At 45.0% G+C, this 16,858-nt stretch overlaps 1 protein-coding gene across 2 annotated transcripts in view; it reads right to left on the bottom strand.

Moving 5' to 3' along the window:
• Window positions 1-903: 903 nt before the first annotated feature.
• NRROS (negative regulator of reactive oxygen species) overlaps window positions 904-16,858 on the bottom strand; it is a 29,145-nt gene continuing 13,190 nt past the window's right edge. The window contains exons 2-3 of one of the 2 annotated variants that reach the window (XM_040484861.1): window positions 6,758-6,878; window positions 904-3,129 (exon numbers count right to left, since the gene is read on the bottom strand). In XM_040484861.1, the coding sequence (XP_040340795.1) occupies window positions 1,159-3,129; window positions 6,758-6,865 (2,079 nt within the window). In that variant the 5' untranslated portion in view covers window positions 6,866-6,878 and the 3' untranslated portion in view covers window positions 904-1,158. The remainder of the gene's footprint in view (window positions 3,130-6,757; window positions 6,879-16,858) is intronic. The other variant, XM_040484862.1, reaches the window with a different exon arrangement.

The following is a 16,858-nucleotide window of genomic DNA, read 5'->3' as shown; positions in this document are numbered from 1 at the left end:
GGGTGCGGAGCCTGACTGGAACGGCCTTTTCTGCCCTTGTAGAGCGGCCAAGGGAAGTTTCTGCTTTGTCAAATTAAGACCACTGTTTTTATCTCTCTGATTTGCCTAAACATTTCTGCTGACATGTAGTCTTCACGGTAATAGTAATCAACTCGTGGGATTTCCATCCTCTCCCCACCTCCTCCCCCCTCCCCCCCACCCCTGCATGTAGCCCCTTTATGATTTGATAAACAGGGATAAAAAGTGCAAGGACAGCATAAATTCTAAACTACCGAAAGGGCGAGGCCTGTGTCTTCATTGTCTTTTCCCCACAGAGGAGCACAGAAATCGTTCCCTGTTCGCTGAGGGAAGGAGGCGAAGGAAACTAGGAATGTAGTGAGTGCACATATACTCAAAGTCGGCTGAGTAGTTGTCTGTGGTTTTTGTGAAGAGTGGGGGCTGCCTGCAAGTTAGCAGAAGTCGCTCCTTTCTACATTTCTCTTCACTTTCCCTCAAACAAGAGCTGCGCCTGGTGTTCAGTTCACTACACGAATGAACTCAGGGCCCAGGTGTTGTTCTCTTTTTTCCATGAAAGGGTCATGCCTGCCTGCAGAGACCACAGGTGTGAGCCCAGGGCACTCAGACAGGACCGCTCTGGCTGCAGCGACAATGCAAGCCAAGACAAGAGGTGAGAATTCTCACCTCAGACTCCCGGCTCTGCTCTGAAATTCTTGTTCTTGGTGAACTGGGGAGCCCCCAGGGCACTGTCTCTCGCCACCCACAGGACATGCTCTTGGGGTTGTTTTTGCCTGAACTGGCACCCTTTCTAGCCAGCTCCATGGATGTCACCAAGGGAAGGACACTGCAAAGTAATCTCAGTGAAACTACCAAAAGACATTAAAGAAAGAAAAAACACAAGGCGAGTTTGATTTAAAAAATATTTGTGAGACACGTGTTTTATTTCCACAGAACATCACTTAATAAATATTTTACCAGGATGATGAGGACGATTCACAACGATGGAAAAAGAACGTGGGGCAACTAAGGGCTGGAAACATTTTAAACTTTCACTTAAACCTCAATTCACTGGATTTGTTCTCTGCGGCAGATCCGGAAACCTGGCAGAGAACGGGTTCTTCCACGCACAGACCCCATTTCTAATCTCGGCACGTGGCCAGGTCAGTATATGGAAGACCAGTGGCAGCGGCTCTTGACGACCCGAAGCAGGGGCTTCTTGAAAGTGAGGAAGATGACGGTGCAGGCCACCAGCAGGGTGAGGCAGCTGGGAAGAATGAGCACGAGGTACAGCAGGCCCATGTCCACCCGCTCCCATTTGCAGTCCTGAGGCACGCCTCCGGGCAGCTCAATCAGGCGAATGACCTTGGAGGAGAGGTTGCAAGTGACCATGGCCGAATCGGCAATGGCGTACAGGCGCTGCAGGGACCCCCAGCCCTCCACCCCACAGCAGTCATACGGATTCTGACTGAGGTAGATGGTCCGCAGACTTCTCGTGAGCTGCTCGGACACGGCTCCCTGGGGAAGGGCTGTGAGCGAGTTTCGGCGGAGATCCAGGGTCTGCAGGGTCAGGCTGCCCCTGAACCGTGGGAAACTGGTCAAAGAATTCCCTGACAGATCCAAGTCTCTCAGATTCCCAAACCCAGAGAAGTCCAACTCCCTGAAGCTAGAACTGAGGCCCACATTCCTCAGAGACAGGACCTGTAACGTGGGGGCGATGCCCCGGAGAGGGGCGACGGTCCCATTCAGAACCCCCCAGTTGCCAGACAGGTCTAAGTGGGTGAGGGCAGTCCCCTGGAACGAGCAGTCTTGTAATGCCCCCAGCCCGCAGCCCTTGAGAGAGAGGCTCCTCAAAGACGCCACGTTCCTAAAATCCACACAGCTTGGGGGGGCCGGGAGGTCCAAGCCAGCCGGCTGGGGACAAAGTGAGATCTGATTGTGGCTCATGTCAATTGTAGTGAGGTTACTGGCATCAGCAAAAAGGCCAGTGGGGATACCCATGAGCTGATTGGAGCTCAAGTTGAATGACCGGAGGCTCCTCAGGCAGCCGGGGAGCCCCGGGGCCAAGTGCAGCTCTGACAGCTGGTTCTGGCTCAGGTCCAGCTCAGTGAGCGCCCCTGGGGGCTCGTGCTCTCGGATGTGGAGCGTCATCAGGCAATTCTGATTGAGGTTCAGGTGGGAGAGGGAAGGCATTTTCTTTAGGAAGCCATCAGGCAGGTATTGGAACTGGTTCTGGCTCATATCCAGGAAGCGTAGGTCCGCAAGGTCACTGGACGCAAACTCTTCCCAGAGGTTGACGGTGGTGATGTTGGTCACATTGCCATCCACAAGGAGGAACTGGGCCACCATCTCCCGCGGCGAAGAGGTGTTGTACAGGTCCCCGTAGAAGCCCATGTTGTTGTCCCGTAGCAGGAGCGTGTGCAACTTGCTGCACTGGGGCAAGAGTGGGAAAAAGAGCAGCTGATTGTGGGAGAGGTCCAGCATCTCCAGCTCAAAGGCAGCCTCTCCCCCTGACGCCAGGAACCATTCCAGGACGTTGTAGCTGACGTTGAGGAACCGTAGCTGTGTGAGGCTGAAGTCCACGATGCAAGGGAGGTTGTTATAGGCCAGGTTGAGGTGTCTCAGCTCAGTCAAGCCATCGAAAGCGCCACCCTCAATCTCAAAGATGTAGTTTCTCTGCAAATCCAGCTCCCTGAGGTGCCCCAGGCCCTCAAAGACAGAGTCGTCGAGCCTCATAATGGTGTTCCTCGCCAGGGACACAGCCTCCAGCGAAGAGAGGTTCTGGAGCATGAGGGCCACCATGTCTTCTGTCAGGGAGTTCCCTGACAAGTCCAGCCTCTGCAGAGCCTGCAGGTGGTGGAAGGCAGCCGCTGTCTCCTTGTAGTTCTCTGAGAGAGAGTTGTCGGGCAGCTCCAGGCTGCGCAGACGGGCCTGCCCTTGGAAGGCGCCGCGGCCGATGCGCTCCAGGTGGCACCTGTGCAGACTGAGGCTCTCCAGGAGAGGGTAGTGCTGGAGGGAACGGTTCCACAGGATCTTAAGCGGGTTGGCATCCAGGATGAGCATCTGGGAGTAGGGAGGGAGATCGCTGGGCACTGATGCAAGGTTCTGCCCTCGGCAATTGGCTACTCCATCAACCTAGGATCAGACAGACACTGGTCAGCAGAGAGGAGGGCCTCGGAGGCAGACAAGTTTATGTACAGAAATGTGACTCATCCACTTGACTTTTACCGCAGCTTCTGAGAGTGACTCTAGAGATCATAATTTAAAAAAAAAAAAAAAAAAGGAGGCTAGGAAAATGTGGAACAAAAGGGAACTTTTCTTTGTTCTTTACCTTCACATTGAAACAGTCAGCTAGGAGCTGAGTTCCAGGCCTCACTTAAAACACACCTCACGTCAGAGAAAATCTGAGCACCTGTGTCGTGGGTTCTGCGTGGTGACAACTGTGCTTGCAGTTTGGTTTCGACTGTGAGAAGGACTGAGGACCAGGGCTGTCTGTCGGTTTGAATCCGGGTTTGAATCCCACCTCTGCCATTTGTTTCCTACACGACCTTGGGCAAGTAACTTAACCTAAGTCTGTTATTTCCTCTGAAAAAACGGAGATGAAGATAGAGAGTAGCTAGCCCAGAGGATTGCAGTGAGATTAGGTGAGAGGCTGCACAGAGCCTGACACACAGCAAACACCATTAATGTAAACGGTCGCTATTGTATTGTTATCGCTATTACCCTAACACCTGTGTGTCCAACAGGGTTAGCACAAAACAACCAACATGCTGTGGCATCTTCATGTCACCCAAAGGAGTTTTGCCTGGGACGCTCCTCTACATTCTGGGTTGATAAATATTACAGCTTAAAAGGACTTTAGTCCTCAACATCTCCCTGAATTGTACAGAGAAGTGGGGTCTGGAGCGAAGCAAAGAGCCAGTGGCATTGCAGGGACAGGAGTCCAGAACTTCTAATGCCCAAGTCAGTGCTTGTTGAAAAAAAAGTTTTGTTTTTGTTTTTTTTTTTAATTTTTTTTTCAACGTTCATTTATTTTTGGGACAGAGAGAGACAGAGCATGAACGGGGGAGGGGCAGCGAGAGAGGGAGACACAGAATCGGAAACAGGCTCCAGGCTCTGAGCCATCAGCCCAGAGCCCGACGCGGGGCTCGAACTCACGGACCGCGAGATCGTGACCTGGCTGAAGTCGGACGCTTAACCGACTGCGCCACCCAGGCGCCCTGAAAAAAAAAAGTTTTTTAATGAGCCCATACTCTGCAAACTGTCCAGTGATCTACTTTTACCACCTTTGATAATGTATAGACATAGCGTCTTGGCAATAAAAATACATTTGATCACATCCTGTTATATAACTCTATATCAGTTTTTTGCATGAATAGCACGGTGGCTAAAGGCAAGAGTTCTAGGGTCAGATCAGTTTGGTTCTGCTTTTTATCAAATGGGTGACTTTGGGCTGGTTACCTGACCAGTCAGGACCTTCATTACTCCACCTGTAACATGGAAATTATACTTGTAATTTTCTCATAGGGGCTTTTTTTTTTTCCTTGTGATTGTTTACGTAAAACACTTAATACACAACCTGGCGCATAAGAGCTTAATAAATGTTAGCTATAATGATTAGCAAGATATGATTAATTAATCTCTGTTGTTGCACGTTTGAGTTGTTTTTAATTTCCAGATGAACGTCAGAGTGAATTTGCCAAGTTCCTTTCACACTTCCCCTCCCCTCAAAAGTCTTTGGAATTTTGACAGGGATTACATTACAATTATGGGTTAATTAGGGGATAACTGACATCTTTACAAAATTGAATCCCTCCATGCAGAAACAAGGTGCATTTCTTTATTTGTGTAAGTGTTGGTCTCCCCCTGACAGGGACTCTCTGGAGAATGTTGTGGTGAGGGGCTTTCCTCAAGTCACGAGACCCTGTCTCACCACAGCTGTTGTAAGCATTGGGTCAACCTCTGCAATTCCCTGCGGCCCCACCAAAAAGCTGCAAAAGGATGATGTGGCTGTCAGAGCCCAAGAAAATCTCACCATGTCCACTTTATGATAACATGTGGCTTAGGCAAGGCAGGGCACCGGAGATACCTGGACCCTCAAACTCTCAGCCTTCCAAGAGCCATGGGTGATCCACTCTTTGAACCCCCTGGCAGCTGACCCCTGCTCTTGCCCACCAGGCTGGAGAGGGTCAGACCGGCAGTCTAGCCTGAACCCTGAAAGGCTATCAAAGAACTCATACTTTCTGATTCCCTCTTGATTTAGCTACTGTGAAGTTAACCTTTAAATGTTGTTTTTAAATATTTATTTATTTATTTATTTTGAGAGAGAGAGAGCGAGAGCTGTCAGCACGGAGCCCGATGTGGGGCTCAATCCCATGAACCATGAGATCATGACCTGAGCCAAAAATCAAGATTTAGATGCTTCACCAGCTGAGCCACCCAGGCGGCCCTGCAGTTAATTTTTAATAGCCTCTGTAAGGAATTAATGGAAGTCTGTAGTAACAGAGACTAACAACAATAATGACAGATAAAACACATAGCTCTTAGTACAAACAAGGCCCTGTTCTGAGTGCTTTATATACACTAGCTCATTTAATCATCATAGCAATGCAGTGTTATGGTATTATTGGTTGGTGCCACTATTCTATATTTTACAGATGAGGAAACTGAGACACAGAGCGCGCCCCCCCTCCCCCCATGTCACCGGCTAGCAAGCTGGGATTTAAATTTTTTTTTAATGTTTATTTACTTTTGAGAGAGACACAGAGAGACAGAGCACGAGCAGGGGAGGGGCAGAGAGAGAGGGAGACACAGAATCTGAAGCAGGCTCCAGGCTCTGAGCTGTTAGCGCAGAGCTCATCGCGGGGCCCGAACCCACAAACTGTGAGATCACCACCTGAACCGAAGTCAGACGCTTAACCGACTTAGCCACCCAGGTGCCCCAAGCTGGGATTGAAACCTGGTCTGGCTCATAACCCCCACTCTGTACTAGAGTATACTACAGCATAGTGGTCAGAGGTTACTAAAGGTGGTTAAGAACCATGACCAACTGGGTTTTTTAAATTTATCAGCTTTAAGAATACAATTCTGATTGTAGGTATTAACCCCGACATCCAATTTGTCTTTCTAGTACCTAGTATATAATAGGACTCAAGGAATGTTTAGGAAATATATGTTTCTCAAGCAGACTTTTGACTTATAGGCAAGGGGGAAATTTTCCAGAAATGTGCCCCGTTGTTATGAGCCAGATCTGTTTCCAGATAGAGGCTGAAAGCCCTGGAGAGGGTAAACTGTAAAAGCTCAGATATCCACTCCCTTGATCGTCTTCAGCCTGAATGTGATCAAGAATGTTGCTCTGCAGTACAGCTGTTTGAGCATTTGCTATTGGCTCATATACAAGCTGAGTCAGGGCTTATCCAATTTTACTACGCCCTACTCAGGGATTCTGATACCATTAGTAGAGCTCAATCATCCAGATTTTTAACAGGGTGCTCTTGTTTCAGGTGACTAACCTGTGCCTGTCTCTGGGGCCTCCTGGCTTCAGCAGGTATGAGGAAGATGGGCAGGGACTGCCTGGTCTTTCTCAGGTGTCATCTGAACCTTTGGTTAAGGAGCAGCTTGCACATGGCCTCATGCTAGGCAGCTACAGAGTGATTCAGACTCTTTCATTCCCTGCCCTCTTTGACTGACAATACATCAGTCTTCCAATAGACCAGACCCTGTCAGGACAAAACCAACAGACAGAGTTTCCTGGAAAACTCACCAACTCGCAGCCCCCTTGGGAAGCTGCCGTGGCCATTCCACTTTGATTCCTCCATTCCACTGTCAAGAAGTGAAAACCCAGGCACAGCCAGAGGGGCAGTAACTCCATCTCAAGTGCAGCACTGTGGACAGAGGGCAAGGAAGAAGTGAGTAAGAGAAGGACATCCCAGAGGGCTGCTTTGCACTCTTGGTAGAAGGAGCCAGTTCCCAGCTATGTCTGGTCTTAGAGGCCCACAGCTATCGGGAGGTGGAAACCCACAGATCATTCAAATACCTCAAGTTAGCCAATACTTTCAACCTTTCACTACAACTGTTGACAAGAACTTATTTTTGTTTTGCCTCTACCACTTGATGGACAGGTGGCTGAATACTGAAACTTCTAAGAGCCCACCAACAGAAGAGAGAGGCAAAGGACTTGAGGAACCGGATCTCAGGTCACCCAGAGTTTGCCACATTTTGTAGTTCTGTTGAAGTTTTCCTCCCAAAGCTCAAATCTGCCTGATGCATTGCCTGAACTCAGTAAATATTTGCTGCATGAATGAATGAATGAATGAATGAACAAAAGAATGGTGAACCGGGATTGAAATACTAATTGTAGCTTCTGGTCCTGTAGAGTTACTAATTGCTGTGTTGACATGAGGCTTTTAGGAGGGTAGGTCTCATTGGTTTTGACTCATTTGAATACAACCTTTTGCAAAAAAGGACTTTGATAGTTTGCCTGAATAAGAGAAAAAAACTAAGGGGCAAATGAAAAGTAATCTTCAGGTATAATAAGGATTATTGATGAAGTGTGGTTGCCAGCCCTCTTACCTGGCCAGTGAACACAGAACAGGAACCATGAGAAGGCTTAAAATTATACATATACCAATATAATTTTAGAACTAAGCAAAACCATAATGGAAATATATTATATTCTCTGCCATTGCATTTTTACAGGAGAACATTCAAAGGCCCAGAGACACTAAGGGCTTATTTAAGGTTCCAGATCAACTTAGTAGCAGGGCTGAGAGCAGCCCCCACCGAGGTCCCCTTCCCTGAGCTCCAGGATGAGTAACCAGCATAATTTCTCTCCCTGAGGGCGCTGTTGAACTGACTGCCCTCCTATTGGGAGGGCTTATAGCCCAGTGACATTCCTTTCTCAGCTCTGCTTCCTCACAAACAGATGCAAGTGCCTGGCCCCAGCATTTCTTCTGCTCCATCCTCTCCTTGACATCTCCCCAGAAGGGACCACAGGGCCTGCTCCCTAGGCTTCTCCTAGGCCAGCAGCACCAGCACTGAAATGAACCTCCTCACCCATTCCATGGGACCCACAGACCTTTCTGCCTCACACACCCAGGCCATCTTGGGCCCCTTCCTCTTCCTCTTTCTTTGAATAAGTTTACACATTTCTGAGGCTAACTTTAACTTCATGGTCAGATTTTAATACTCACCAGTGAAAACAGACTAACAGAAAAGCAAAGCGAAACCAGGTAAATCAACTTTAACCTTCACTTCAGGTCAGGTCAGCGCTCCTTACCACAAAGGGAACCTCCAATTGAGAATTCATCAGTATTTGCTGGACACTGGGAATCCCCTTCCCGGCCCTCCTTCCATTTCTGCACCTGTGCAGGAAGCACTACCTCATGGCATGTACAGGGCACAGATGGCAGAAGCAGAGCCATATGGGCTTTGTCCTTAGGATCTGCACAGGACACACACACACACACACACACACACACACACAAAACAACCTTGGGATCACTGCCCAACTGGAAATAAGGCTGCCAGACTTAGCAAATTACGAGATGCCATTTGAATGTAAGATAAACAATAAATAACTTTTTAGTGCAAATATGTCCCATGCAATATTTGGCACATACTTACACTAAAGAAATTCATTGTTTACCTGACATTCAAATTTCACTGGGTGTCCTATATTTTATTGAAAACAGACAGGGAAATGGAAACCAAGGACTTTCCCCACTGCCTTCCTCCCTCACCCCCTCTGTCAGGCTTGGGATGGTACATGCTGCTGTGACAATGACCCTTCTAGAACAGCCATTTCAATTTATACTGAAATGCCAAATCTAGATATGTACAGGGAAAGATTGTGATTTCTTCAGGGAGAATATAATTCTTTAGACTGGAATGTTAGGCCCGAAGTCATGCCCTGAGCATAATTTTAATTTCTGGGTCAATGAGAAAATTTTTGCAAATTTAAAATATATTTTCTCCTTCCTCCTAAAATCAGCCAACCAGCCCAGAAAAACTACTGTTGTTCCCTCTGGGCAACTCCTTCTTTCATGAGGCAGCATGGAAAAATTATCAGATTTAGAGCCAGACAGACCAGGGTTTGAATTCTGGCTCCAGGATTTGTTTTTCAATTCATATAAAGTCTCCAAGCAGACTTCATATAAAGCCTCCAAGCAATTCATATAAAGTCTCCAAGACTCCGATATCCATAAAATGGGGATAATAATAACTATTCAGAGTTTTTATGAGATCAACCAGTATATGTGAAAGTGCTTCATTAACTGTGAAGGTAGTTAATGACATAATTATTATTTATGAGTTTCAAACACCATTGAGCTGGTTGAGTGGCTGTTACGTGTCATCTCCAAGGTAATTCAAGTTACACAAAGAAGGGAAAAGAATGAAAAATCTGGATGTAAGAATGAATATATCATTATACCAACTGGTGTGTGAAAGGCATGCAGGAAGATTGCATTAAAAATTCTATGTTAATAAATTCCAGAACAAGGTTAATTCCAGTAACAGAAGACTATGCTGGTTGAGAGCTGTTTGTCCTCAGATAGATGCCTTACCCTGCTCTGTATCATAGGGAACTGACTTCCGAAGCCTATTTCCCAAGCTCTGGGTGTCAGCTGGCCTCCGGCTGGTTTGGTCAATGGGAGGAACTATGGGAAGTTAGACAGCAGAAGGAGGATTGAATCTTTCCATCTCTCCCTGCCTTGGACTGAGAAGTCCTTGAGCTTCTATTGGTGACTCCTAGACTCTAGTAACGCCATCCTTTCCCTACTTTATCCTTCCCCTACTAGGGAAGATCATAGCTTCCTGAAATTGCTAACCTCTGGGTTGATTGTCTATTTGCTGGTTAGCTTCTTAGCCTCTTCATGTGTAGCCAATTTCCTGCACTAAATTTTCTCTTTAACAAATAATCTGGGTGTTTCTGTTTCCTGGTTGGACCCTGGCAGATACAATGATGTAAGTGAGAATGGCTTTGGATCAGTCCTAAACAAAAAAGGTATATAGTGACCCTGAAAAGAGTAAAAGACTTTTTATTCTTCCTCAACCAGTCAGGTTGAGAAACACTATTCCAAGAGTATGCAGAAGGATTCCTCAGAGCCATGGAGCTGCAAAGAGTACAAGATGAGTTTGGATGGCAAATCTCACTGGAAATCGCATGAAGCCTCTGCTGTGTGCACAGGACTGCTTCCCCTCCTCACAATTAACCTTAGTTGGGTGAGCTATAAGAGAGCATCTAAGCTGGTGGCAAATAAGTAACTGTCCCACTTCACTCCAATCTCTCTGGCATCTTCTAGAAAATACATCCATTTTTTAAGCCAAATCACCTCAACTACACTTTGGGTAGAGAAAGGGAAGGGAAAGGAAAATAATTATAATGGAGGACACACGAGTGTGGCATTAATACTTTAAAAAAATTTTTAATGTTTATTTTTGAGAGAGAGAGAGAGAGACAGAGCGCTAGTGAGGGAGGGCAGAGAGAGAGGGAGACACAGAATCCGAAGCAGGCTCCAGGCTCTGAGCCGTCAGCATAGAGGCCGACACGGGGCTCCAACTCGCAAACTGTGAGATGATAACCTGAGCCAAAGTCAGAAGCTTAACCGACTGAGCTACCCAGGCGCCCTTTGAAATTAATAATTTAAATGAGGTAACCTGGAACCTCCCCTCACTATAATTAAAAGGTCCTGGATTCATGGTTTCCATTTCATGGACTATGACCACTGAGGAGCCACAGAGGAACCAGAGCCATAAGAAACTGCAAATCATTCCCTAAGTAGGGTCTGAATAAGTATGACGTCTCCTGGTCTGGGTGACCACCGGGAAACTCCCCTATATGAAAGCTGAGATCCTGACATGAGAGGCAGATGGCATTAACAGACTCAGCTCGTATCTTCTTAAGCCAGGTAACAAAATTGAACAGTTCCTTCTAAGTGTAGAGGCAAAAAAAATGGTAAGTCCTGTTCTCTTCTATATAGAATCTACAATCCTACATTCTTTTATTCAGTTAATAATTTCTATAAGGTCTCTCTATGTCTTATCCAGTCACGGTTTTCCTGATCATGGCTGATGCCAGAGATTGTCAGCTTCTAATCAGTGAAAAGCTTTCAAAGACAAGGCACTATTGACTCAGGTGCTAGCAGGACGTAAGTACTGTACTGTGTCTGTAACACATTTGAGTTGGAGATATTGAGATTATAAATCCTACCTTCTGTTAGAGTGAAGTCCTCGTAGTATTGAATTTACATTTCTTCTTTATCTTCTAGCTATTCTGTTTGTGTCCAGTCATCACAAACTTCTCCTAGAAGTCTTTGAAATATCAGGACCTCCGATGCTCAACGGCATCCCCTATGCAACCAATGGTCTTGAGACTATGCATTCTAATTGGTTATCATGGAAAACTGTGACTCAACCCACATCAATCCCATGTGCATACAGTGTTCCTTTTTTTAAAAAAAAAAGTTTATTTATTTATTTTAAGTAATCTCTGTGCCAAATGTGGGGCTCAAACTTACGACCCTGAGATCAAGAGTCTCGTGCTCTTCTGACTGAGCCAGCCAGGCTACCCTACACAGTGTTCCTTTTCAGGCAGAAACACAATATGGCTTTTTGCCTATTTTTTCTCTGTTCATACCTAAGATGAACATAAATAAGTGGTGAAAACCGATCCACTTCACAAAAACAACATGAATCGAGACTGTATTCTACAGCAAGAGAACACGAACAGTGAGGAAGAAGAATGCCCGTCAGCTGTAAAAGTTCCTCCTTGTTTTAGAAAGTGTGCTTGTTTGCTTTTTCTATTTCCACAAGGTAGGAGGGAAAAGGTCCTGCTTCACTGAGCCAAGTAAGGTCAAAGAAGACTGAGTAGGTGGCCCTGTGGGCTGAAAGGGGTGGGAACATTTACTCCTTTTGGACAGGGTGTCCCGATCCTGCCAGCAGCAGCTTGACTGTATGCTGGGTGAGCGCTTTCCATATCCAACCACATCAGTTCTGGGCTCAGGACGCCTTTAGTGGAAGAAGGTGGCGGCATGCAGTCCAAAGAATGGCTTCAGCAAGGGGACGTGTGGGAGATTGCTTGCTTTTACGAAGGACAGAAGGAGAGGGTGAGTGAAATCTTTTGACTGGTCTCTGCTTCTGGAAGTCCTGAAATTTCCATGTCCCTGTCCTCACAAAAATCAAAATCATCCAGGGGTGCAGCAGCACACTTAGTATCATTAGACCCCCCTGACACTTAAACATATATGTACACTGCTTGTTTTCCAAATGCATGTCGATTTTCCTGTATTAATAAAAAAAAAATAAAACTTTTTTTTTTTAAGTGTTATTCATTTCAAGTAGCTTTCTGTCATGATGTAACGTCTTAACCAGCTGGGAGTGAAACACAACCACAAGTAAAGGCTAGTCTACAGGTATTTTTGTCCATAAAAAGATCTCCTCGTACGAAAAGTTTGGGAATGCTAAGGAGTAACCCTGACATGAATGTGGGAGAGCTCCGCTTCATTTTCAGGCAAGGATGCTGGATTTCTAACATTCAGGGGCACCCCGAATATCACCTCACTCCCACACTCTCACCTCCCCACCTCCCGTCACCGCTGCTACTCTAGCCGCTGCCCCCAGAGCTGCGACTGCACACTGCGCGCTCTTTGCTAAAGGCGCAATCAGTCAGTGTTAAGAATGTGATACATACATTAGCATGTCATTGAGAATTTCCTCCTCAAAGTAATCAAATAGCTGAAAATGCTTTAAAGAAAGAGGACTTTGGAGAAAGATGGTAACTCTCAGAGGTACCGGTCTCAGAAACAAATATTTATAGATTGGCCTGAGGGGAGGAAATCTCTAGAGGCAGGGCGTGGGGCGTGAATGTGTGACGTTGACACCCTTGAAGAAAGGTACAGTTGCTAGCTAGAGGGTTCCACAGGAAGGGAGTCTGCCTTTGTTTAAAAAGAAAAGAGCAAATCCCACCTGGGGTCCTGGGAGAGAGGGAAGGGCAGCTGGTCACACACCACAGAGAATGGATAATAAAAAACAGAAACACCAGTCTGTGAACACTTCAAATCATTCCTACTACCGAGAAGTATTTGAAAGCCCCAGGCAAACAGCTTTGGTCTCTTTGATCGTAGCAAAAAATTGAAGTGACTTGAGCCCTCACCAAATGTTCAAACTTAGCATCTCCCGTAGTGAGAATACCTGACACTCTGAGCCTCCAGATGTGGCACCCTGGGAAACACAGAGCCCCATCTTGGCAGTACGCTTGCCAAAAATGTTTGCCCTGGACCCAGTCATGAGGGGACAATCAGACAGATCCAGGCTATACATCATCCTATAAGACAACTGGCTTGGGCCCTTCGAAGAAGTCAAAGTCTTGAAACATAAAGAAAGGCAGTGGAGGTGTGGCGCCTGGGTGGCATCCGACTTCAGCTCAGGTCACGATCTCACAGTTGGTGAGTTCAAGCCCCGCACTGGGCTCTGTGCTGACAGCTCAGAGCCTGGAGCCTGCTTCAGATTCTGTGTCTCTGTCTCTCTCTACCCCTCCCCCTGCTTGTGATCTGTCTGTCTCTCTCTCTCTCTCAAAAATAAGTAAACATTAAAAAAAAACTCTTTTAATTAAAAAAAAAAAGGCAGTGGAGGAGAAAGGAGGAAGGTTTGATTACAAGTGAGTAAGAAGCTTAATGGGCTTCTGGGTGGCTCCGTTGGTTAAGCATCCATTCGTGATTTCGGCTCAGGTCATGATCTTGCAGTTCGTGAGGCTAAGCCCCACGTCGGGGTCTGCGCTGGCAGTGTGGTACCTGCTTGGGATTCTCTTTCCCTCTCTCTCTGCCTTCCCCCTCTCACGCTCTCTCAGTCTCTCAAAATAAATAAACATAAAAAAAAAAAAAGAAGCAGATGGGTATTGAGGAGGGCACCTTTTGGGATGAGCACTGGGTGTTGTATGGAAACCAATTTGACAATAAATTTCATATATTAAAAAAATAATAATAAAAATAAATAAATAAGTAAATAAAGAAGCATAATAACCAAGTGTAATGCATGTACCTTGAGTAGATTTTGGATTTTCAAAAATCTCTAAAAGAAAAATTTGAGACAACTGAGGTACTGAATAATGTGCTTTCAGATGGTATTATGTACAAATGATACTATCGAATTATTGCTGATTTTCTTAGGTGCGGTGATGATTTTTTGGTCATGTAGGAAAGTGCTCTTATTCTTGGGAAATGCACGCCCATTTAGGGGCGTGCATTTAGGGGCGAAGTTTCATGATGTCTACAACTTATATAACCTACTTTCAAATGGCCTGAGAGAGAAAGAGAGAGAAAGGGAGGGAGAGAGGAAGGAAGAAAATTAAAGAAAATATTACCAACTGATAAATTTAGCATGATACTTTCTTTTAACCTTCCAGTGAGTTTGAAATTTTTCAAAATAAAAATTAATAGGGAAAATGAAATAAATGTTGGGGTTTCTAAAGGCAGAGGGGGAATTATGGTAATTTTCTGTCCCAGCATTTTCTGGAACATATATTTTTCAAATATTCTTCTCAGAAAGGTGTTCAGAAAACATTTGTTAAGTTAAAAATGCACATCCACATCAACCTTAAAGATATCCTGAAAATTGGAACATTTGACATTCAAATGAGAGCTTCCAGGCTGCTTCTCTCTTATCTGAAAAGAGCCCTAGAGTGGTAGATCACGTGTTCTGACCTGATGTACTAATATAACTTCCACTGTCCAGGTCGATAGCTCTGTCCACCACACCTACAGTCCCTCTGGCGAGGCAGCCCTCAAGGGAGACACATGACCTCACCACCATCTCTACGTATCCCTCCACCTCCACCTCCAACAAGCTAATAGAATCTTGGGGAAGCATCTGACCAGAGGAGGTCAATCCTTACATGCAGCCAGCACCCTATGAGTGATCCCAACGCAGAGACAAGGGAGACAATTAGGTCAATGGCAGTGGAAATTGGAACTAAAAGCCACAGAGAGAAGGTAGAATTGAATTTTTGAGGGACCTTGCTGTGAGGAAGCAGAAGCTATGAGTCAGATGACAAGGTGTGTGAACAGAAAAGAATGAAAACAGTCAACATTCATCTCAACAGAGATCAGAGAAGGGAGGATAGGAAAAATGACAGGAGGATGGGCCCTCCAGGCTGGGTGGTGAGAATGGGCTCTGAGGCCGCCTCTAGGGTTCCTGATGGTTCTCTGCAGGGTCAGATCCATTTCCAACCTCCATGTTTTCTCATGATAGTACCCCGCAACACCCCTCAAAGGCTGGCCCTACTGTTGCATCTTGCCAACAAAAAGGAACCAACTAAAATAGGACTTGCTCTTTAATAAGTTTTAAACCCAAAGGACAAAACTGGACGATAGATGCATGCAAGGTTCATGATGCTACCTGAAAATTAGAGACAGTGGCTGAAATCTGAAAGCTAGCAATGTATTTTTCCAAGTGCAATCTATAGGCAAGACTTAAGGAAAAGGAAAACTGAAGAGCAAAACTTTGTTGGGAAACAAGACAGTAGTCTTAAACTATCTCTCTACAGATTCCTTACTAATTTTGCAAAGGTGAAAATAACAGTTTTATGGTGGAGATCCAGTTAAATGTGTGGATTTTGATTACATTTATGTAAGAGGCTATACTTAGAAAATATACACTATATTATTTAGAAGTAAAGGGGCATCCAGTTAAATGTCTGGATTTTGATTACATTTATGTAAGAGACTATCCTTATACTTAGAAAAAAACCACTATATTATTTAGAAGTAAAGGAGCATAATGTCTGCAACATTGTTCTCAAATCATTCAGAAATATATATATATATATATATATATATATATATTTTAATAAATAGAGAGAGAGAGGGAAAGAAAACAAATATGACAAAATGTTTAACAATTGGTGAACAGAGGTGAAGAATTTATGGGCATTCTTTTAGTTGTGTTGCAATTTTTCTGTAAGTTAGAAACGGTTTCAAAGGTAAAAGTTATGGGGGCACCTGGGTGGCTTGGTCGGTTAAGCGTCTGACTATTGATTTCGGCTGACAGTGTGGAGCCTGCTTGGGAGTCTCTCTCTGCCCCTCCCCCACTTGCATGCTCCTGCATGCACATGTGCTCTCTTTGTCTGTCTCAAAATAAATAAATAAACTTAAAGCTAAAAGTTATGAAAAATTAACACATAAAAACACAAATGGTTTTTAAAAGTGCACTCTAGGGGCACCTGGGTGGCTCAGTCAGTTGAGTGACCAACTCTTGATTTCTGCTCAGGTCATGATCTCACAGTTAATGGGATCCAGCCTCCAGTTGGGTTCTGCACTGACAGCATGGTGTTGACTTGGGATTCTCTCTCTCTCTCTCTCTCTCTCTGTCCCTCCCCCACTCTCTTTCAAAATAAATTTTTTAAAAAGTGCACTCCAAAACTAATTAGATTCTTGTTACAGGAAAACTGACTTATTTTGAGTACTGACAAATCATCATGTTAGATGACTGTAGACATTATTTCTTCTTTATAAGAATCTGCACATAAAACTAACTTGATTTGCAAGACTTTTGCTTGGAGAAATCGTACTGACACCAAGCAAATGGTTTAGCAAGATATATTTATTGCTTAAAATGTAGTCTGGAAAAGGAAAGAAGAAAGGGAAGGAAGGAAGGAAAAAAGAAAGAAAAGCAAGAATGACATTTTGGCTCAAACTTTATGTTGGTTTTTTGTTGTTGTTGTTTTGATTTGTTTGAGATTTTATTTTCAAGTAATCTCTACATCCAATGTGGGGCTCAAACTCACAACCTCAAGATTAAGAGTCGCATGCTCTAACTGACTAAGCCAGCCAGGTGCCCCATTGATTCAAACTTTAAATTCAAGATGAGA

Source organism: Herpailurus yagouaroundi, unplaced genomic scaffold, assembly GCF_014898765.1.
Source record: "Herpailurus yagouaroundi ecotype Mexico unplaced genomic scaffold, PumYag 162, whole genome shotgun sequence".
NCBI lineage: Eukaryota > Metazoa > Chordata > Mammalia > Carnivora > Felidae > Herpailurus > Herpailurus yagouaroundi.
The sequence above is the reverse complement of the archived record's forward strand: the minus strand, read 5'-3'. Positions and strand labels throughout refer to the sequence as shown.